Source organism: Protopterus annectens, chromosome 7.part1 (genome assembly GCF_019279795.1).
Source record: "Protopterus annectens isolate FY-2018-M chromosome 7.part1, PAN1.0, whole genome shotgun sequence".
Classification (NCBI taxonomy): domain Eukaryota; kingdom Metazoa; phylum Chordata; order Ceratodontiformes; family Protopteridae; genus Protopterus; species Protopterus annectens.
In genome coordinates this window covers 344,889,433-344,913,170 of record NC_056740.1, presented here as the reverse complement: position 1 = coordinate 344,913,170, position 23,738 = coordinate 344,889,433, and the positions used below count along the sequence as shown (strand labels likewise).

Below are 23,738 nucleotides of genomic sequence, written 5' to 3'. Positions count from 1 at the left end.
GTATCCTGCCTAAGATATGACTGACCAACTCTGGCTCCCACCCACACCTACATTCTGACTACTGATTGGCTAGCCACTTGAAGGGAAATCAGCAGAGTGTAGGCAATTTCAGTACTAAATATTAATTAAGCAATAATGCACTACTGTGTGTGTGGGTTTATCAAGAGTTGCCCAAAGTTGGTGTTGTTTGATCAGGAGGGTGAAGCCAGAGATTAAACAAAGGCATGTTTGGGTTAATCCTGATATAACCACAAAAAGGAGTGGATTATAACCATAATATGATTACATTATTTAAGAAAGGAATTGCTTTCCTTTCTTAAAAATGTCTTTGCATAAGGATACTTCAGTCTTCTTCTACATTGTCTTCCCTATACTGATGTACTGCATATTTGATTTCATATATGAATTGACTTAGGAATGGGGTCCATTCCCGTCAAGGTATTAGAAACCCAAAAGACTTGGAGAAATTAAACCAATGTACTGTGTTCCCTCATTTGCACAGTAGTGATGGAGAAAATAGAATCTTGGTTATGTGTGTGTGTGTGTGTGTGTGTGTGTGTGTGTGTGTGTGTGTGTGTGTGTGTGTGAGAGCGTGCTGCAAGGTGTGTGTGTGTGTGTGTGTGTGTGTGTGTGTGTGTGTGTGTGTGTGTGTGTGTGTGTGTAAATATATATATATATATATATATATATATATATATATATATATATATATATACATACATTTTTTTACTTTTAAAAATATAGAAATTTTACAAGGGGCAGTGCAAAAATACAAGGAAAATCAGGTAGGTTTTTGATTCTTTAGTTTTGCAGAACATACCTGATTTTTCTTATATTTTGTGCTGTCCCTCAGCATATGCCAATAGAAGGTCTGGTCGCTCAATGGTACTTCATTGGGTGGATTTTTTTCTATTGGTATGTGCTCGATTTACATTGCCAAGTTGGTTGGGCTGTCCAGTCGATGTATTTATTTTTGAATAATAATGAGCCTTTATTGTATAATAAATTTTATTTTGTGATTAAGTGGTATTTCCTCCTTAAGAAACCCAGTAACTTTTTTTTAAGGAAAATTCCTGTCAGGGACATCTATTTTAGAACAGGGTTTATTTTTCAGTACTAGGGATTAATTTGGTGGTAAAACCATACTGCTTTTGAAAACTTTTATTATTTGTTTGTGTAAGTTTTAAGGATTAAACCAAAGAGTAAAAAGGTCACACAGGCACACCAATTATTAAAAACTAAAAAAACCTAGCTAAGCTAGAGTTTTCATTGTGTGATACCTTAAACCTCCTGTAATAGAGGCCCATTGGATGTATGCAAAAGACCAGTTAAAGACTTCTAGTGTTTCAGCTATATGGCATTTGAATGTCCATGACCTTTTACTTTTTCTTTTTAAGTCTTTATGGATGCATTCTGGGCATTAAAGCCACCTCAATTCATTGTTGTCCACTTAAGTCCACAAATCAAGATTAGTGATCTCTGAGGTTGTCCTAAGATATCTTGCCACCCTTGGTCGATCAAATTAACTGTGGTGTGCAAAATGTTTTAATTCCCTGGGTAGAACATACCACTGGAGGAGCTAGTACCCCTGATACTTATGTGGACAACAATGTTGAAGATTATAATTTTTATCCCAGGACCACATGAGGGGCGGCCGCGGTGGTGCAGCGGTTAGTGTTGCCACCTTCACAGAAAGAGCCTCTCCGGTTTGATCCTCTGCTGGGGTGCCTTCTGTGCAGAGTCTGCATGTCCTCCCTGTAGTCGTGCGGGTTTCCTCCAGGTGCTCCAGTTTCCTCCCACACTCCAAAGACATGCTGTAGGTGGATTGGATAATCTAAATTGACCCTAAGCGTGAGTGAGTGCGTGTGTGTGCCTCCACACAGAAGGCACCCCTGCCGGGAATCGAACCGGAGAACCTCTTGCTGTGAGGCGGCAACACTAACCGCTGCACCAACATGGCTGTCCCATATTATATATATATATATATATATATATATATATATATATATATATATATATATATATATATGTATATATATATAGAGGTATATATTAACAAAATTACTGATTTTTTTTTAATTTTACTTATAGTTATGATTGTCACAACATTAATTACCTTGATGTTACTATTATGAAGGACATTGACAAATGGAGGTAAATTTCCACTATTTTCAGAAAGGAAGCATATTCTAACTCTTTCCTTCCTTTGAACAGTAATTCGAAAAAGGAACATTATTAAATGGCAGATGGTGCAACTTTCGAGAATGTTTACTCATGATAGAGTATTTTTAGATGAACTTGATGTATTAATCAGGATGTTCATAGATAGATGTTACCCTACATCTTTGCTTGAAGAAGTCAAAAATGTTATTGTCAAGGACCGAATAACAAAGTACCCTCCTATTTTGGCTGGTTTAAATGCTGACACGCCTGTGTTCTGAAGTAACCACCACACCAACACATGGAAAAAATAATTTAAATCTGAAGCATGCCATGGTGTTTCCTTACACCATTGGGATGTACAGTATTACAACAGTTTTGAGGTCAACTTTGAATATGAATTTTTCTTAGGAGGTAAAGAAAAAACTAGGTGAATTTCCTTAAGTTACTTATAGTAGAGGTAGAAACCTCAAAAACATTTTCAAGAGTGGAACCAAAATATTGAATGGTAAACGGGTTTCTAGTATGAACAAGTGTGGTATGTGTAAATACTATAAATATATTAACAGCGGTCCCTACTTGAATGTGGAGGGATATAATTGAAGTAGAGCCTGCCCTGGAAGGGTGAATTGCAGCACTAAGAATGTAGTGTACATGGCTATATGTATATCCTGTTCAGCATTTTATGTAGGTAAGACAACCAGAAAACTTAAGGACAGGATATACAAACATCTGTATGACACTCGTAAGGGCAACTCTAAAAATGCTCTGTGTAGGCATATGCAGAGATGGAATTAATTCAATAAATACATCTTTATTGTTATCAACAGGACATTTCATAGTGACCAAGGGGTGATTTTAATAATAAGCTTGAAACAAAGGCATTCAATTGGCATATTAGGTTAAATGTATGCGTAGAACCAAGTTGAAATTACTCTGTCATTATCCTGTGTTCTAAAAGCTAGGGTGACATTATTATGAAGAGGAGTTTAATGTTTTTTATTGTGTTTTTTTTATTCAACCAAACTGATTTTGATTAATATTACTATTTCATACTACTTTATTATAGATTTTATTTTATTTTACATTTGTTGACTGGGAGAGTCCAACTGGATTACAAGTCCATTTTCAGTGGAGGCCTGGGGAGAAAAGCTCAAAGAGAACAATTTTTTTACAAAAGATAGTTTTAAGGACAGACTTTTGACATACAATTTCCATAGAAGAGACTTTGACATACATATTAACTAACATATTGGATACATTCGTTCTCTACAATATAATATTACATTTTAGAAGATATTCCTAAGTTTAGGATTCCTGTGGTAGAGTAAAAGCAGAGAGACATAGAATAAGGCTCTGAGAGAGCAGATGATGCTTGCTATAGTTGAGAATGATAACAAATTGATTCACTGTATGTCTTCACCTGGTTTTAGTTGAGAAGGATAACAAATTGATTTACACTATGTCTTCTCCTAGTTTTAGTTTCTTATGGAGAACTCAACATTGCTCGGGTAGTTTTCCCTAACTCCTAGAGAGATGGGATGAGCAGTAGATTAACAGTCCTAAATGGGTACAGTACTATGATTGGTTGGCTTAGCAGAGTTACTTAAGTTAGGTGAAGTGTTCTAATGAGACATTAGCCAGGGGGGATACAGGAGCAAAGTCGATTATTCAAAAAGCGAGTTTTAACAAGTTTTTTGAACTGTGATGGGGATTTGTTGTCAGCTATGTGAGCAGGATTCATTTTTTTAGATATTGTTACATTTCTTTAGTTTGTGTCTTTTACTTCACGTTTACTTTACCTTATTTCACGTTTCAGTGCCAGGTTTTGTTTTCCTATTTTTATTATACCATTTGCTTTTAAGGCTTAATTAACTGCAATCGGTTAGGGGATCTGATTGGTAACCTGTTATTATTTAACGATTGCAATGAGCAATTGTTTTTTTACACACTGTGATGAAATCTTAGTTAGACGAGGTGAAAATCAAACCCTGTGCCTTATGCCTGTGAGGCAACCACCTCAACCATTATAGCAGTCCCCACTCCCTTTGAACAAGCTTATCAATCTGATTTGAGGTTCATCACATGGAAGATTGTATTTCGTATTACTCTATCATCTCCATAAAGTGTATCTGAGTTGCATGCTGTAATGGTGGGTGAACTCTATCTGGTCTTTCATCGAGACAGGGTCACATTAGGAACAAATCCCTTGTTTATGCCTAAAGTTGTTTCACAGTTTACATTGAATGAAGCCATCAATCTCCTGGTGTTCTATTCAGATCATCAGTACCTGGGAAAAAAGATTCTACATACTCTGCACATACATAGGCATCTCAGGTACTATATTGACAAACTAAGTCTTTTAGAAATGCAGGTCAGTTATTTATTTTTATGACGGGGCAAATAAAGGTCAGTCAGTGTCAAAACAAGGCTCTTTCAAATGGTTGTCTTTCACTTTTGCCTTTTTTTATTTCCTCCATGGCAAATCTATTTATTACAATATTACGGCACATTCTGCTAGAACCTTGGCTTCTGCGATGGCATTCTGGAAAGAGCAGACTCTAGAAGTATTCTACAGGCAGCAACATGATCCTCTGTATATACGTTTACAAAGCATTACAAATACTGTTCCTTTTCCAGGTTTGGGACTGGATTTACTAAGATCATTGTTCAGGGAATGCAGAATCCTTATCCTTCCTCTTCCCAGGTTCTGTAAGCTTTGGTGATCAGCTCATATACCCAAAGGCTACTGCAGTAGTGAGAATGATGAACATAGTATAGTTGTGTAAGTTGCACTTAACATAATATAGATTTTTCGAATTCCTCACTGCTGCAGTAGCCACACCCATCCTCCATCTTCTGCTTCTTTGTATAATTAGTTGTTAGGATATAAAGTTATTGTTTATATCTTTTAGAGATTCAGGATGAATATTGAATATCTTATTGTACTGAGGAACATTTCTCCCCAGGCCTACACTGGAAATGGGTTCTGAATAGCCCAGTGGACTTTCCCGGTTAGCACATTGGAAATAAATAACTAAATAAATAAATAATAAACTCTTCTCTCTTTGTAATGGCAAGAAAATCTTGAAACTGTTTACACTGTGACTGCTGATTTCCCTCCAAAGGGCTAGCCAATCTGCAGTCAGAGTTCAGGTGTGGGAGGGAGCCGGCGCTTTTTGAAGCTGGCTGGTTGTTGTATCCTAAGCAAGATTCAACCCATGCAGGCAAAATCTACTGCAGCAGTGAACAATTCAAACATCTATTGTTATTGTAAATGCAACTTATTCAAGTGTAAATTTTCTAGTTATTTTGATTCTGCACAGAATTATTTCTAGTTAAATGATAATAACTGATATGAAAATTAAATTATTTGCTTTCAGTATGTCAATGATGTACGAACAGTACAAAAGCGACTGCAGGAATCTGAAGAGACAATTGCATTCATTAACAAGGAAGAGGCTTTATATAAGTGGGAGCTGACTTCATACCCTGTGGTTGAAGAAATCAAGGCTACTATAGAACCTTACCAAAAGCTTTTCAGTTTCGTTTTAAAATGGCAGAGGACAGAAAAGAGGTATGTATCTTTGAGCATCTGTAACCCACATAACCACAGAAAAATTCTGTATTGTTGCATTTTGCCCTATTATCAAGCTTACTGATGGCTGACTATTCACCTCTGGAGGTATTTCCAGATACTACAGATGGCTTCCTATAGAGTGCTGATAATTTCTCTAGCCATTAACACTGGGCTACCAGTTATTTTCACACTTAAGTAAGTATGTTTTGCATTTATATCCACATGAGATTTATGATCTAATGGTACCACAAAACTGTGATATTACTTCAGACTTCAATCACCATCATCATAAAAATAATAATAAAAATACAACTTATGACAAGAGTTCCACCCTCCACCCTAGACTGGATAATGCTCTCTGGCACTCACAAATATACCGCCTCAGGAACCCATGCAGACTCTCTTAGCAATCATATTCCCATTTACCCTCAAAGATTAATCACCCATCATGTTAAACAACACAGGTACAAATGGACCCAAAATCTCAGAAATTTCAACCCAGACACTTTCACATCAGCACTCGAATCCATCAACTGGTCTAATCCAAAACTCCGCTTTCTGGATGAAGCAGTCCTTTCCTTCAACACAATAGACTTAAATATTCTAAATAACTTAGAACCACTTTGAAGAAAGAGAGTTAAAACAAACCATTTTTTTAGAAGAAAGAGAGTTAAAAGCATGGCTATATAACAAAACAAAATCTTATGCATAACAGAGATAAGGCCTTGAAAATGGCAAACGAACAAAACACTAACATTTCTACAGGAGTTTAGAGAGCTTTGAAATCTTACAAAAATAGCAAACAGTGACAAAAACATTACAGTAATCTGCAGAACTGCCATTCTTGTCCTCATTCAAAGACTTATTCTATCCAGGGACACAACCCAATCTAAGTCCTTCACCTGACTTTTCTGCATTTAAGATTGCTAGCCAATTTAATACATATTTCATGGAGAGCATAGCTGCTCTTACCAAAAACATCCCTAACATTCATAATACCCCTACCCCACCCCAAACTGCTCCCATTGCTACACTACTTTTCAGCTTAAAAACTGTCCACACTTTATATATCAAAAATTACTTAATAATCACAAACCACGCTCACCATCAGCTGATAACCTCCCAAGCAAATTTCTCAAATTAGCAGCCAGTTCTACAGTATAGCCAATATCAGTCCTTATAAAGAAGTCAGTACAAGAATCCTATGTCTCTTCATTTGGAAGATGTCACAAATAGTCCCACTACATAAAGGGGGACCTCAGCAGAAATATCCAACTTAAGGCCAATAACCATCCTATTCGCCCTTCTAAAAAATACTGGAAAAATATATCCACAAGTGCTTTCTTCAATAACTCCTTCAGCAACAAATATTGACCCCTAGATAACATGGCTTCTACCCAGCACATAGTACTACCATTACCCTCGCAACCTTCTTAGACAACATCGACAGAGCTAGGGACATTGGTAAATTTGTATCCTCTTTATTCCTACCTAAACCCTTTGACACTGTATCACACATCAAAGTCCTACACAAATTGTCTTCCCGTGGTCTCTCACACTGTCCTCTTACCTAACTCAAAAGCTACTGGTTTGATAGACAGCAGTTTGTTAAATGGCTGTTCACCCTATCCCCTTTCCTGACAGTTATCATAGGTGAACCCCAAGACTCTATTCTCGATCCTCTGCTGTTTAATATATTCACTAAAAATCTCTATACTTCTTCACAACAAGCTTCTGTCTTACAATATGCAGATGACTCTACTCTCATTTGCCCCTCTGATAGCTCACATTATCTTCAACAAATAAAATAAGACTCCTGTAACTCCATTGAATGCTGTCACTAAAATGTTCAACTATTGCTCAACCCTAGCAAACTAAACTACTCTTGTTTTTCCCCATCTCACATAGCCTTGAAAAAATTACCTTCAGAGTTACCTCCCTAAACAACACTGACATTGAGGTAGTAACTCACATTAAATTGCTTGACTTGAATGTAGATGGCATACTGAAAGTCAACCTACGTATTCTAAATGCAGTTCAAAAAAGTCACATTGAAGGTTAGGAATGTCCTACAGAACAAAAAACTTCTTCACAGCTAATACTAAAGTTACCCTAGCTAACACCTACCTATTACCATTACTTCTGTATGGAGCACCCATCCTTACAAACCTCCAAACCTCTCTCAAAACTAAATGTGAGCAATGTTGTAACAAGATTGCACGCTTTGCTGGAAGCAAACCTAATCAAGCCACCACTGTACCACACTTAAAGAATCAAATTGCTTAGAGCTCCTCACCATCTTTCATATACCAGATAAGTCACAGCACAAAAAATAAACAGTCCTTCAGCCTGCCCAACTCTTAGTGAAATTCTCCAAAATTATACTCCACAATGTCCCTTAAGATCAAATAATAAAAAATTCCTTACGATGCATAGACCAATAAAAATCTGCAGGACACTCCCTATATACTTTAACACAGTAGCAAAATCCTGAAACTTGCTCCCTATAACAATCAGGTCATCACCTAACCTCAACATATTCAAAACATCTTTAAAAACACTCCTAACTAATTAATGGTTCTGCTAATGCTCCACATTGGGCTAGTCCCATACTATAATCAATTTTTCTTTTTCTCCTTACTCTCATACCTTCATCTTCTAACCACAGTGTTATATCTCACCCCACATTCTTACAGCCATTCTCTCCTCTCGCTTTCTCCAGCTATAATCAGTTTTCATTTTTCTGACCTGCTGTCCCTTTCCCCTTCTGTACTACCATATCCTGTTCCACTACTGAAAGTCTTACTCACTTGTTTTGCTAGTGAAGTATATATCCTTAAAATATTCATTTTTTTAATTTGTAAATCTCTCTCTCCTAAATTTGTACACATACCTTATTTTCTGTTGTGTACATATATTCCTTTCTTAACCAATCTTTTTGCTCGCTCGTATCTCTGACATTCTGTGAACTTATTAATAATCCTTTTCTTAAATAATCACTCTTTCTCATCTCTTTTGAATTAATGATTTTCCCTTCATATCTCACCTTTGCTTCTAGCTCTGTGTCTTCACTATATGTAATTTAAGCAAATTAACCTTTGTTCTCTCACTAGACAGTCTTACTATTTCTTAGGTTACTCTGTAGTATATTGTATTATACTTGTAAAAGTGACCACCTTTACACCTGTTATTTTATATTGTACGTGTACAAATTACAATCTACAATAAATGTTAGTATTTGCTATATTGTACAGTTTTTGCTTTCATGTAACATGTTTGAGCTTTTTTCCCCGGCCCTCTGCTAAAAAGCGGTTATTGCCTAGTCAGACTTTCCCAGTAAATAAATGTCAATAAAAAGTGAGTACACCCAGTCCCCTTTTGTGAGGCAAAGAGAGAACCGCCTGCACCAAAAAAATTAATTTAGGCCACTTAGATATAAAAATGGTCCTAATGTCCCTTGATTTCTTTGGTATCATAAAGAATCTGAAAAAAAAAACCCTACTAACCCTGTCTTGTTTAGTCAGACATCTTGGCTGGGTCACCTTTCTGGGAGGTTTAACAGCTCTAATCTTTTCTCCTCCTTTTGATGAGGTGGGATATTAAGGACAGGAAGTAAGAGTAGACAAAGGAGACTGAGAAAGGGAATTCTGTGGTCTCTTGAAATAATAATTCTTATTCACCATGATGGCCACCCAGGCAGTCAGGTGTGGAGACAACTTACTCCTAACAGTCTACAGAGTGGGAGAACTGGATACATCCTCAGGGATGCTGGTCGTCCTAAGAAAATGCAACCATAATCATGTCTCGGCCAATAATTCCTGCCACCGGCCAGCTACCCTTTTTTGTGGGAGGAGCCAGAGCATGTACAGTTCCTGACAGATTAGTGGCATCTTTGTTGGCTGTTCTACAACTGTTTAGGCCCCTTCTGTTTTCTCACAAGTGGACATTTAGAATTTCAAAGTGGATACCAAGGACCATTAAGGTCTTACCATCCAGTTCACTCTCTTTTAGTATCTGTCTGACTTGTGGGCTTTACAAGTCAGTTTCTTTAAAAGGAACATTCAAGATGCATGCCTGGAAATTTTTGGCAGAATCTGGCAGGTGAAATCAGGCATGATGTCATATGGCAGTGTTATTTGCTTCTGCTATTGGTCCACTGTCCATGGTGCTATAGTCTGGGCATGTATTCAGGAGGGAAATTACAGTTTATATTCGCCAACTGGAATGTTAACTTAGTCCTGTCTTCAGACTTATTTGGAAACTTTGCCAAGTTCTCCTGCATGGTCCCACTGGAAGCAAAGTATGTGTGGCAAACAGCTTTGCATCCTAAAAAGAAAAGTAGAGGACATGAAAATGTGCTTTCCAAAGTGGCCCAGAGGAAGACAGTCCTTGTTGATAGGATGAACCACCAGACTCTGAGATGTTGGTTCCCTCATAAGAGCAGTTGCTGCTACAGCAGTGTAAGTAGTGTCATGTCTCTTCATATAGTCCAGGGTGGTACATCTGAAATCATCTATACCCACATATACAATGATTGTGCTGTATTTGTACTTGTAATGCAGAGGCTTGAGTGCTTGTGAGATGTGGAGAATCCTGGCATCTGATAGGCAGCTGTGTGAGACACGGTCACTGTCGGTGTGTGTCACTGTGGAGTCATCTTTAACTAGGATAGCGGATTGTGTGGTGGTTGGTCTTATGAGCTTTTGTCTTGAGACAATGTGACTCTTGGATGTTTGTTTTATGGTAGGTGCTGCCTGCATAATGTATTTGCAAGGTTGTTCAGAATACTTGTTTCTTAGGTTACATTTAGGAGTCTTTTGTGGTTTACTTTTAATAGCTTCAGCATGTGTAGGTCTATGTGTTTGGTCTGAAGTGTGTGTGTGTGTGTGTGTGTGTGTGTGTGTGTGTGTGTGTGTGTGTGTGTGTGTGTGGTTTAGTGATGCGTTGTGTGCTACTGCCAATCTGCTTGTTCATAGGTTCGTAGGTGAATACTAGGCTAACTACCCTGAAGGGCCATTTTAAGCCTAGGCAATAACCAAAGGCAGGAAGCAAACCCTGTATCTTGTGTTTATGAGGTAAAGACCTTAATCATTATGCCAAATCCACTCCAAAGAGATCATCCAAAGTAAGCTACATTGAGATTAAATAAACTACACTGAAATTTGAACCCACACTTATTCCTGAAAACTTTGCATTGACTTCTTGCTTGATCATGTGAGCGAATAGGCATCATGCTATTTGTAGTAGCTATGTTTGAAAGCTTTGCCCTATTAAAATGATCTAACTACACCTCTCGCACATTGTGTCAGTTTGTTTAAGTAGTAGATGGTTGTCAGTAAAGATGAGACAATTGCTACATTGTATCAGGATGCTCATTTCAACCACCATGCTACAGACATAGTTGAAAAGTGGGAATTAATGGCTCTGATATTGTCTGTTCAATGTATGTGCACTTTGAATTTGACTTTGGCCACTCATAGACTCTGGATTGAAGACTTTGGCTCCTCCCATTGCCACAAATCTTCTCCTTGCACTAAATTAAATTAGATCTTATTTCCACTTGATTGCTGTGGACATAGATCTCTTGGCTCAGTGGTTTGGAATGCTTTTTTGGTTATTAGATAAATTACTTTTAGTATTCTTCTTTCCCTTTGGGGACATTTTGCTTCCAGTTTCTTCTTATTCCTAACTTTCTTATCTAAAAAAATAAATTTTGTATTACTTAGCCTTCACTTAGGGTAGTTTCCCTCCTTTCTCTCTTTGGATAGTTGTTAGGGCTTGTACACATTAGTACAGTAGTGTTGTAGTTGTTCTTGTTGAATATTTGATTTGATGTTTTCATTTTCATTTGTTCCCAGCGACTTTTCTCTAGATTCTAGGATCCAACTCACACGTTCCTCCCTTTACCCATGATGCCCCTTACCACTGCATTACATCCGATCTTTGTTTGCCATTCTAATGATATGGTCAGGATTAGGTTCTCTCGAGCTCACCAGTTTTAGTATTTTGGGAATAGTGAGTAAAAACTTGCAGTTTAACTTAATTTTCCTTATTTAGCTTTTTTATAGCATGTCTTTACCGCTAAACTAGTTTTATCCCTTTTTATGACATTCTTTGCTATTTCTTGGTATTCTTCTTTACTATAACTGATAAATTTTTCCCTTTCTCCTGTACCTTCTTTGTGAGGTAGTAATATTATTATAGTTGGTATAACTTTTCTTCCTTTTTCTATAGAACAAAATAGCACATAAAGTGCGTTCCTGTCAGGTCTCCCAAATCCGCTTTGATATTGGAGCCTCCAGCCAAGATTTCCAAACACTTGGATCTGAAACCCTCGGATCCAATGCTTTCTACTACAAAGTCTCCTTGGCTCCAAAGCCCCTGCTTCTCTCCAGAGCTAGTGTCTCCTAGACTGAGATCTCCTTTCCTACAAGAGACTCCAAGAAAGTCTTCTCAACCTCCTTCCACTTCCTCTTCCTCTTCCATCAGGTCCTCCTGAAGTCTTTCTGAAGCAGAGGTAGATAGAATGATAAGAAAATTTCTCAGAACACAGATCCAGATAGGGGTCTTACCGTCTCCATCTCCCATCAGATCCATGAGACTTAAACCTCCCTCACATACTGTCATTACTCCTTTTCTGATCTGATCTTCTGTTTTGGAGCTCTTGGATCCGAGATCTCCAAGAGCTGAATTGTCTGATACGAAGATGCCTTTTATCATCAACTCCAACTACTTCTTTTATTTATTTGGCTCCAACTCCCCTTGAGCAGGATGTGTCTTGGACGCATAGTGTTGGCATTGGATCTGAGGGAATGACCTCAACTCTGAAGCTTTTGGAGATGACACTCCCTGTCAGGGTCTTGGTACTGGACAGCTTGGCTCTGACTCCTCCCTTGGAGTGGAGGGTCAGGGAGGGCCCTGGTTTGTCTGATCCAAGAGTTTCAGCTCTGGTCAGATTGGCCACGGCTTCTCCAGGTCCTTCTGCCTTCAAGGTGGTGCAGAAGGTATTCTCTCACCTCAAGAGCGATCTCGACTCTTACCCCTTTGGATCCAGTTTCCCTTTGGATCCTATTTTTGAGTCTCTGCATCCTATGCCATAGGGATAGCCAGCCCAAAAGAGCTTCCAGACATTTCCAGTTTGGGAACTCCCTGCCTCTTCCAATACCCCTCCAGAACATCCCATTGAAGAGGTTCCCTAAAACAGATTGTGCAAAAGGAGGAACTTAGAGTCCCCTCAAGAATCTTTCACAGAAGACACCATTTTCGATGGCCCTAGATCTCTACCAGAAGATGTCTCCTTTGGAGACATTCTAGAAATCCTACACCAAAAAGGTGGTTGGTCTTCCCAAACCCCTTCCCAGGAGAAGTCAGTGTTCCTAGTAGCCTTTTGGTCTGGCCTATCTATATCTTGGGTTACCCCCCCAATGGATGAGCTTATAGATCTTGTCTCCCACTGAGCGTGGAAGGAACTGGACACCATATAACCAATTCCCAGGTATCTGGATAAGATTCTTGAAGAACCTACAGACAGGCCATGTTGAAGGAAGGAAACCTCTGTAGGTGCCATGATTGTTGCAGCAGTCATCAAAAAAGAGCTGGCTAAACAGAGCTCCTCTGTCCATCTCCCTAATGGAGAATCTAGGGTGTTGGACAGGTATGGGAAGTGAGTTTATGCCTCAGTGCCCTTTGCCTTATGGTCGCTAAACTACCCAGAACATTTCACTAGATTACAGAGGGACTTAATTAAGGAACTCTCTAACACTACCCCTGGTACCCTACAATCTATATTGAATGCTTTCTTGAGGTTAATCTCTCATGTAGCTGAATGTTCCTCATGGGCCTCGGGTTCAGATTAATGTGTCATTCGTCAATGCTCCCTTTGATGGATCTTTTCTGTTTGGGCCCACTGTTAAAGAGAAACTTTCCTGCAGTGAGCAAAATGGAAAGACTTTATCTGTCGGGGTGTCTGTTTTTCTAACCCGCAGAGACCTTTTTCTAAAAAACAAAGTGGTGGTAGGAATATGTCATTCTGGAAATCTGAAGGACATTTTCAAGAGTCATGTGAAGATTTCTCCCCCAGAGGCACAGGGGAAAATAATAGCAATGGTAGATGCTGCTCACATGGTAGAGGGGGTCTGCAAGACCAAGGCTTCTGAGATTCCTTCTCAGACAGACCTTTTCAGTGCTCATGAAGGATTGCATGACTGTTCTTCTCTGGAGACAGTTGGGGGGGTGCTTGCTGTTGCACTCAAAAGCCTGGGCAGCCATCATACAAGATATGTGGGTGCAAAGAATCATACCCAGAGGATATTTCATTCCCTTTTTGCAAGTTCTCTCAATGAAAAGAAAATGTCTCCCCAGTGTTCCACCCAATCAGTGGGAGTTAGCAATTCTGATAATTCAAAAGCTGCTAGATAAAAAGAGTCATCCAAGAGGCCCTACTAGACCAAAGAGGATCCAGATTTTACTCAAGGTTCTTTTTAGTGCCAAAGAAAACAGGGAACATGAGACCTGTCCTGAATCTCTGTTATCTGAGCCAGTTTGTAAATAACTCCAAGTTCCTGATGGTCATGGTTCAGTCCATTCTGCGTCTGTTACAGAAGAATGACTGGATGTGCTCTGTATATCTTCAGGATGCTTACTATCACATCAAAATGAACAAATGCTCTTGAAGATACCTATGTGAGCCAGCCATTACCAGTTCAGAGCCCTTCCCTTCTGTCTCACCACAGCCCCCAGAGTGTTCACCAAATGTGTAGCAGTTCATCTCAGAGTGCATGGATTCAGAGTGTTTCCCTATTTAGATGACTGGCTCTTCACTGCACCAACTAGGCATCTCCTACTAAAAGACAGGTATTACTTACTCTGATTATCTCAGTCCCTGGGGATCACAATCACAGTCCCACCTTCAACCAGTTCAAGTCTTGGAGTTTATAGGGGCTCATCTACATACAGTCAATAATCTCGCTCTCTTAACACAAAAACAGAATTCTTACCTTGGGATTGCATGTTAGACAGATTCTTTCCCACCCCTCTCCCCCTGCAAAAATGTTTCTCAAAGCCCTGGGATCGATGGCTGCAGCAATTACCTTGATACTTACTGCTCATCTTCACATGCAAATCCTCTGGTGCACTCTAGCAGGATAATGGTCCATTATACAGGCAACTCTTGCAACACCCTGTAAAACTATCTTGAATCTGCAGGAGTGGTGAATTCAATCCAATAAGATTTGTCAAGGATGTCCCTTTATTCTTCCCCCCCAAATGCCACGTTGACCATGGACACCTTCCAGTTGAGGTGTAGGGGGATATTTCATGGGACAGACTGTTCAAGGCATGTGATGACCAAATTGCATATAAATGTCAGAGAGTGGTCTTTCTAGCATTGCAGGCCTTTCAGAACTCTCTCCTTCTAGGGACAGTTGCTATCCAAAAGAAAATTTTACATCAACAAATAAGGGAGAACCAGATCTTATCCCCTTTACTGAGAAGCAATGAGAATTTGGCAGTGGGTGATCTCCTCTCTTTCTTGTGGTGATGCACATAATGGGGAAATCCAACATCCTAGCAGACAAGCTTAGCAGAATTATCCTGATGCCTCACGAGTGATATCTCAATCAATCAGTGGCAAACATAATCTTCCACAAATGGGGTCAGCCTTGCTGTGATCCATTTGCCTCTCCCAACAAGTGCAGCAGGTTCTTTGCTCAAATTCCACCGCAGGGACAGCCACCAAGAGATGATGTAGTCCATGTTTGGCTCTCTGGTCTTCTTTGTGCTTATCCTCCCATGCCTCTAATCCTCAAATTCCTTCAGAACGTACTCTGGTTGAAGAGCAAGGTAATCCTCTTTGCCCCTTATGGCCTCAGCAAGTAGGGTTCCCCTTCCTATGGTCTCATCTACTATGTCCTCCTTGGATGCTGGATCCCAGTCCAGAGCTTCTTTCACATCCATCAGGGATGACCCATCTGGATATTGCAGGCCTCTGACTGACAGCATGGTTTCCCCAGGTCCAATGATAGCTAGACATTTCAGGCTTTCCTCTCAGGTTCACCAAATTTTATTTTCATCTCAGAAGCCCTCTACAAGAAAGATTTATAAAAGTAAATGGAAAAGGTTTCCCTTTTAAGGTCAGCAGAGAGAGTTGGATCCTTTCACCGCTGCAATCCCTACTGTTTTAGATTTTCTTGCTTCCATTTTTCAAGGTGGGTCGAGCTTCTCCACCATCAAAGTTCAGCTAGCAGCCATCATTAACTTCCACATTTGAGGTAATGCTTTCCCTTTTGCTTCATCAAAGTTATGTAAGGCATTTCTTAAAGTTACCTTTTTACTTAGATCCCTGATAAAGGATCCTACTCCACCTTGGGATCTTACTGTTGCATTGCAAAGTTTAGTACAGTCACCCTTTGAACCCAAAGGTAAGGCAGATCTCAAACTTATTTCTTAAAACAGTCTTTCTTCTGGCTATAACAGTTCTGTAAGGCAAGTGTCTGAACTCTCTTCAAAACTTCCTTATCTGATTTTCCATAAAGACAAAGTTATCTTATGCAGTAGTTCTTCCTTTTTATCCAAAGTTGCCGCAGAAATAAACATCAATCAGGTCATCAACTTACCAGTTTTCTTTCCTAAATTTCATAATAAAGACTACATACTTCATCTTTTAAATGTACATAAACAACTTCATTTCTATCTTCATATGACAAAAGAAATTAGGAAAACTGACCAATTGTTTTTTGTCATTTGCCTAGAACAAATTGTGAAAACCAGTTTCAAAAACTACAATAGCTAAATGGATAGCAGACTGTAGTTCTAATGTTTACTTTTCGAGAGGTTTACCCTTGCCAAAATAACCTAAAGCATATTCAACTAGGTCAAAGGCTACATCAGCTGCCTTTTGGGCCACAACTTCTATTGATCATATTTGTGCAGCTGCCCCTTGGTCTAATGCTAATACTTTTATTGCTCATTTAAAGGTGGATATCAGCTCCAGAAACAGGGCTGTATTTGGTGCTGTGGTTCTCCAGAACATCCTTCCATGAGGGCCACTCCAGGTTACTGTAGCTGAGGACTCTGTCAGATTAATTGAGGAATGAATGAAAATTACATCAGATATAAAAGTTATGCACTCACCATAACTGTGCATTTGTGTTGTCCAATTTCATTCTTTCTTTCTCAACCACCCTTACCTTCCCCTGTCCATGTCTTTGGGAGTGATCTGCTGAATTTTTTTTTTTATTAGGAACCACAGCTCCTGTTTGAGTCCATTTTCTGTTACTATTTCACCTTTTCCACAGTACTATGATAATGTTTTATATTTCTAGATAGCATAGTACCAGCAAACTTGATCTGAAGAAATGCAGTGGTCTGTGGCATTACATACCTCTCAACTGTACAGATTTTTGTCTCATATTATTGGTCTTTTTTCTAATAAAATTGTGTTTTTTGGCAAGTCACTGGAAAATCATTGATTACTAAATGCAGTAAATAATGGCAGACATTAGAGGGTCAGACCATACCCTTCATAAAAGTCATGCTAATGCAAAACTTGTTATTCTATCAACTTTTTAAATCTGTAAGAGCACTATTTAAAAACTGTCCCTAATTTTGGGAACTCCCCTCCACCCCCATTATTTATAGCTTTATCCAGATTTCTTACTCTAAGAGGTTGAGAAGTATGATTATGGGTAAAGGGAGGAGCTTGAGAGTCAGATCCTAGAATCTAGAAAAAAGTGTCAGAGTCCGATCCAAGGGTCAGATCTGAGACCCATTTGTTGAGGAAGAATGAAAATGGACAATACAGATGCAAAGTTATGGTGAGTACATAACGTTTATGTTTTTACTGTTCGTCTTGTTTTTTCTTTCCCTATTGCTGATAGGATGATTGGTTAGGCTTTACAAAAATGTGTCTCTTGCAGGCATAAAATCCCCATTTAAGATGTCCATGCTAGGTGTGTACATTATTTAGGGACCTTAATTCTGGTTGAAGACTGCTTTGCCTGTACTACTTTTGGTGCCAGAGGTATCACAGAGAGGTGCAATAAGCTTGTGCTTATGGGGCTCCTGCCTGCCTCAGCAAGAGAAGTTGTTCCTTCCCAGTTGTCATTATCTTCCCCTTCTTCTGGGAGGACATCTGAAAAGACTAAGGAAGGGGAGACAGAAAAGGAGAAGGAATGGGATAAAGAGAAGCACAAGGAAAAGGAAGGGTTTTCCAGACTGATCAGGTCCAGCTCCAAAGGTTCCCAAGCTGTCGGATCCAGCCTCGACTGCGTAGCCTGTCAGGCTTAGATCTCCCACTCCTCCATTTCTAGGGCCTTGGTTCTTTCTGGAGTTAGTCCCAGACTCAGATCACGTTTTTTAACAGGAACGGTCTTTCCAGAGAGTGTCAAGACGGTCTTCCATTACTTCATCCTTGAGATCAGTGTTCTTTTTCTGGAGTCAGGGGAAGGCTGACATTGAAAAAATGATGAGGAAGTTCATGAGGACCCAGATCCAGCTGGGCATTCTCCCAGCACCAACATCTGTGGTGGGTCATGGCTTGCCCCTTCCTCCCCTCTGATTATTAGTCCTTCCCCAATCTGAACTTTGGGTTTGGAACACCTGGATCCAATTAGACCCTGGGGAGTGCCTTTGTTGAATCTGAAGGACTGGACTTCGTTGATGCCAACCATTTCTCTGACTCAGTCAACTCAGGGTGCCTTGGATCTCAGTGGGTCTCAGAGCTAAGGGGTCGGAGCAGGTATCATGGGATCTGGGTTGACTCTGAAACTTTTGGATCCATTCTATCCTCTTGCCACTTTAGCTCTCAGCAGCTTGGCTCAAGGATGGGCTTTAGAGCTGAGCTGAATGGGTTCTCAGAGCTTGACCTTGTGAGGTTCTGTAGATCCTACAGGAAGGGTCTTGGGACCTGTCTTGGTATTGGCATTCAAAGTCTTTGAGAGAGTGCTTTCCCAGTCATGGATATCATCTGTTCCCACAGAATTCTTTGGATCCTCTTTCCTTGCTTCTTGTCATGTCAGGACAGCCAGCTCCTTGGAGTCTTGAGGCAGTTCTAATTGTGGACTCCCCATTTCCTTTGGAGTCTTCCCAGAGCATCCCACTGGAGACAGTCACCAAAAGCATATGTGCAAAAGGAGCACACGGACTACCCTCAGACACTGATTTTGATGATGGGGAGGGGTTCCTCTCCTGGAGATGTCTCATTTGATGAGATCCTTGAGCAACTCAGAAAGGTGGATGATCCACCAATACCCCCTCTCAGGAGGAATCAGTATTCCTTGAAGCGTGTGTGGCTGGCCCAATTACTTTCTAAAGATAGGCCCTTCTGGAGCAAAGGTCCTGCTGTAGGTTTTGTAGTAGTGGCAGCAAGCATCAAGAAAGAGCTTGCTGAGGAGAGTTCTACTGTCCATCCTCCTAAGAGGGAGTTCAGGGCATAAGACAGGTTTGTCAAGTGGGTATATGCTTCAGTGACCTTTGCTTTCAGGACACAGAATTACTTAGCCCATATTGCATGCTTCCAGGGGGATTTTGTTTAAAAACTGTCCCAAGTCCATCTCCAGTCTGTGGAAGATATAAATTCAGTTCATCTGCAGTTCACTGCCCTCCAGTTCCTGTCAAATGTGCCTATGCATATTATTTCCAACATTGCTGATGGCATGTTGCAGGCAGCAGGCACTCAAATAGCTCACCGTCACACTTGGATGCATCTCTGTGACTTCTCAGAACTCTTCAAGATATCCTTCATTAATGTCCATTATGATGGGTCTACACTATTTGGACCCAAAGTTAAAAAAAAAAAGCTAGAGGGCAAGGTCTTGTCTGCCACTGAAATACACTTTTCTACCTCTCAACAGGCTTTCTGTAGAAACCAGAAAGGAGGTAGGAAATTCTATTTCTACAAGTCTCAAGGATTTGCCCCAAATGTTTCTAATGATAGCCCACCATGAGGCAGAGGGGGGAATAATCATAGGGGACATTGCCCCATGGCAGAGGTGGCTAGCAGAATCAAGGCTTTTGAGGGGGTTCCTTCTCCAGCAGACCTTTTTAGTGCTCCTGTACTGTTGCCTGACTGCCGCACTCTGGAGGCAGTTGAGACTTTGTCTCTGCACCTCATGGCCTAGACACCATCAGCCTAGACGTGTAGGTGCAGAGAATCATAACCAGAGGCTATACAATTCCCTTTTCTTGTCATTTCCCTTACTCAAGAAAACTTCCCAATGAGCCACCCTCTCAACAGAAGGCAGCAGTGCAAGAAATAAAAAAGCTGCTAGAAAAACTATTCATCCAGGAGGTCCCACTAGACCAACATAGGTCCAGAGTCTACTCAAGGTTCTTTTTGGTACCAAAGAAAAATAGGGACTTCAGGCCCATGCTGGACCTTGGTCACTTCAGTTTGTAAAACAGACAAAATTCTGGATAATCACAATTTATTCCATCCTACCATTATTGAGGCAGGAAGATTGTATGTGCTCTCTGGACATGTAGTATCATATAAAAATGGACAGACACTCCAGGAGGTCTTTCCACTTTTGGCTTGAAGCCAGTCACATCATGTTCAGAGCCCTGCCCTTTGGTCTTACGACAGCTCACAAAATGTTCACCAAATGGATGACAGTGGTTGTAGCTCATCTCAGACTCTAGGGATTCTGGGTATTACCATATCTGGATGACTGGTTCGTAACTGCTTCGACCAGGAATCTTGTTATACAAGCCAGGGAATCCTTGGTCCATGTTTTTTCCCATCTGGAGATAACTGACAACCTCATGAAGTCAAAACTACAATCAGTCCAAATAATAGAGTTCATTGGGGCCCATCTAGATACCAAGCTGTAGAAAGCCAGATTACCGGAATCGAGAATTCACACCCTTCACCATCAAGTACCGTTGTCTGTACTTTCCCATCACAAACCACCAGCAAGGTCTATTCTGTGCCTTCTATACTCAGTGGTAGCTTTCATCACTTTAGTCTCTCCAGTCAGATTTTACATGAAAGTGTTACAATGGACCCTTGCATTTCAGTTGTCAATAAGATGTCAACTGATGAACTTTCCCATGTCTGTCACCCAGATTTGCAGGAGTCATATTCAGTAGTGGTTGGACTTTGTTAGTTTCTTAGTGTCAACCTTTTGTTCTCCCTTCTCCCCAGGCCATAGTGACCATAAATGCTTCGCAACTGGGATGGGGGGCATTTCTTAGGAAAGATGGTCTGGGAAACATAGATGGTCAGATGCCAGACTTCATATCATTGTCCTGGAGATGATGGCAATCCTCCTAGCATTGCAGGCCTTTCAGGATTCCATCCTCAGCAGTGTGATTGTCATCCAAATAGACAATATGTCGGTGCTTTGGTGCATTAAAGAGGGAACATGCTCTTACCCATTGTGTTGACAGATCATGAGGGTTTGGCAGTGGGCAATGTCTTCTCACCTCTTTCTGATAGCGGTGCACAGCCCGGGAAAGTCCAGTACATCATTAGATATATTCCTGTGCCTCACAAGTGGTCCCTCAAACCATCATTGACAGAGCAGATTTTCAGCCACCAGGGCAGACCTTGCTTTGACCTGTTTGCCTCCCCCTCTAACACCAAATGTAGTGATTATTGTGCCCTGATCCCCAAGACACAGAGTTCCTGAGCAACACTCTGGTCCACAATTGGCTCCCTGGTCTCCTCTATACTTATCCTCTCACTCCTCTCATACTGACATTTCTGAAGAAAGAAATGTGGAGCAAGGCAGCAGTAATCCTCATTGCTGCCTTTTGGCTCTCAGCCGTCTGGGTTGCCTCACCCAAACATCATATCCCTCAAGTTAACCACATGGTTTCTCTAGTTCCTATGATGGTAAGTCAGCCCAGGCTTTCATCTCTAGTTCCTATGATGGTAAGTCAGCCCAGGCTTTCATCTCAGGTGGTACACCTTTTGACCTCCTCATAGAGACCATCTGCCAGAAAAGCATACAAAAGTAAATGCAAGGATTTTCAATTTAGGCCTCCAGCAGGGATATAGATCCTTTTCCAGATTATCTTCCTGCTATTTTGGATTTTCTGGCTGGTCTTTTTCATGATAGAGCTAGTTGCTTTACATTTAATGTCCAGTTAGTGGTCATTTCTAGTTTTCATGTAGGAGAAAAAAAATCAGTCACCAGTTGCTCCTTTGAAATTGCCTAAGGCCTTATTAAGGGATGTGTTCCTTCTCTGACCTCCTCTCGGGGATCTTGTTCCTCCCCGGGGCAACACTATTTTTCTTCAGGTGTTGTTGATACCTCCATTTGAACCAGAATTGAAATATCTTTGTTGAAAAAGTGTTTCTACTGATAGTGCTGGACAAAGAGTTTTGGAACTTCACACCATTTTTTGTAAGCTCTCTTATTTGATTTTTTTGCAAGGACAGGGTATAATTGAGGACCAATCCTTCCTTTCTTCCGAATGTGGCCTCAGAATCCTCACTGAACCAATCTGTCAGGTTTCCCTTTTCTTTCCCCATTTTACTACATCTTATGGATGTGGATCAACAACTGAGATTTTATTTGCACTGCACTAATAACATAAGAAAGACTGACTGATTATTTGTATCCTTCTCTCTAGCAAAATGGAGTAACTTAGTCACTAAAGTAGCTCTTTCATGATGGTCATTTGAATGTGTTTCTTATGTTTGTAAGAAAAGCATCCAGCTATGCCTGGCAATCTTAAGGCTCATGCTAGTAGGTCAAGTGTTACTTCAAATGCCTTTTTCTAAAAGTTCCATTTGATGACATTTGTGTACAGCTGTTTAGTTTAATGTCCATATCTTCATATCTGACTACAAACTGGACTTGCAGTCTAGATTCAGAGCATCTTTTGGTGCAGTCTTCAGGAGTATCCTTCCATGAGACCTCCCAAGAATTTCTGCCCCATATGTTGAGGATGAATGGATGAGACATCAGATATGAAACTTATGTACTTAACATAACATTGGACCTGTGTTGTCTGCTTCCATCCTCCACAGTTTCCCTCCCACCATCCCCCTTCCATTTATCTCATTTCATATTCTTTTGGTTATAGAGCAACTGCACTGATCTGTTGACAGCCTAGTCATGTTTTTGCTGCGTACTTCATTTCACGAGTTCCTTTGGGCATCTTCAAAGAATTTTCCCTGTTTGCAGGGGATGTAATTGCCCTTGTTGTTGGAAGTGGGCAAACGTGATCTGAGGTAATTTAGTGCAAGGAGAGGATTATGGGTAGGAGAGGAGTCTGAACCTTGGATCCAAAGTCTGACAGTGGCTGCAGTCAGTTCCCATACATTGAGAACGGAAGCAGACAACATGGATCATTATGGAAAGTGCATAGCTTTCAGTCTAAAGTAGTCATTTTCATTCATTGGATCCTATTCCATCCAGGCTCCCTTCCCCATTTCTTGAGGAATTGCTGAGAAGGCATTGTAGACCCCTTTCCACTACCTCCTCTCTTATGTCCTCCAGAAGCCTTCCCGAAGCAGGTGTGGACAGGACGATGAGACTCTGATCTGACTTGAATGCTTCTTCCAGAGTTCCTCCCTTTATCCGTAATACTTCACCAACTATTAGTATCTCATTTGCTGCCAGTAGGTACAGATGTGGATTATGAACTCTTGAGCATTGTAGTGCATTTTTCAAGTGTTTCCTTCTTGGTCTTATATAAGTCTTGATATTTTTGTATAATTTAATTGCCTCTTTCCTCTCTCCAGTATACTCATCCTGATTACCATCTTTTTAGGTAATTTTTTCCAACTATCTTTGTACTCCTTGAGTACTCTTTTCAACCATCGTTAGTAGTTTTCTTTTTTTCCTTACCTCTTTTTTCTCTTGATAAAAAACAACATATGTATGTGTACGTATATATGTATATGTGTGTATGTATATATATATATATATATATATATATATATATATATATATATATATATACATACACACACACACACACACACACACACACACACACACACACATATATATATATATATATATATATATATATATATACATAT

The 23,738-nt window shown here is 40.1% G+C and overlaps 1 protein-coding gene across 1 annotated transcript in view; it reads left to right on the top strand.

Annotated features, from left to right (window-relative positions):
- Positions 1-23,738, top strand: part of DNAH12 (dynein axonemal heavy chain 12) — a 4,520,724-nt gene that overhangs the window by 1,203,426 nt on the left and 3,293,560 nt on the right. The window contains exon 13 of the mRNA XM_044078497.1: positions 5,544-5,737. Coding sequence (XP_043934432.1) covers positions 5,544-5,737 — 194 coding nt within the window. The remainder of the gene's footprint in view (positions 1-5,543; positions 5,738-23,738) is intronic.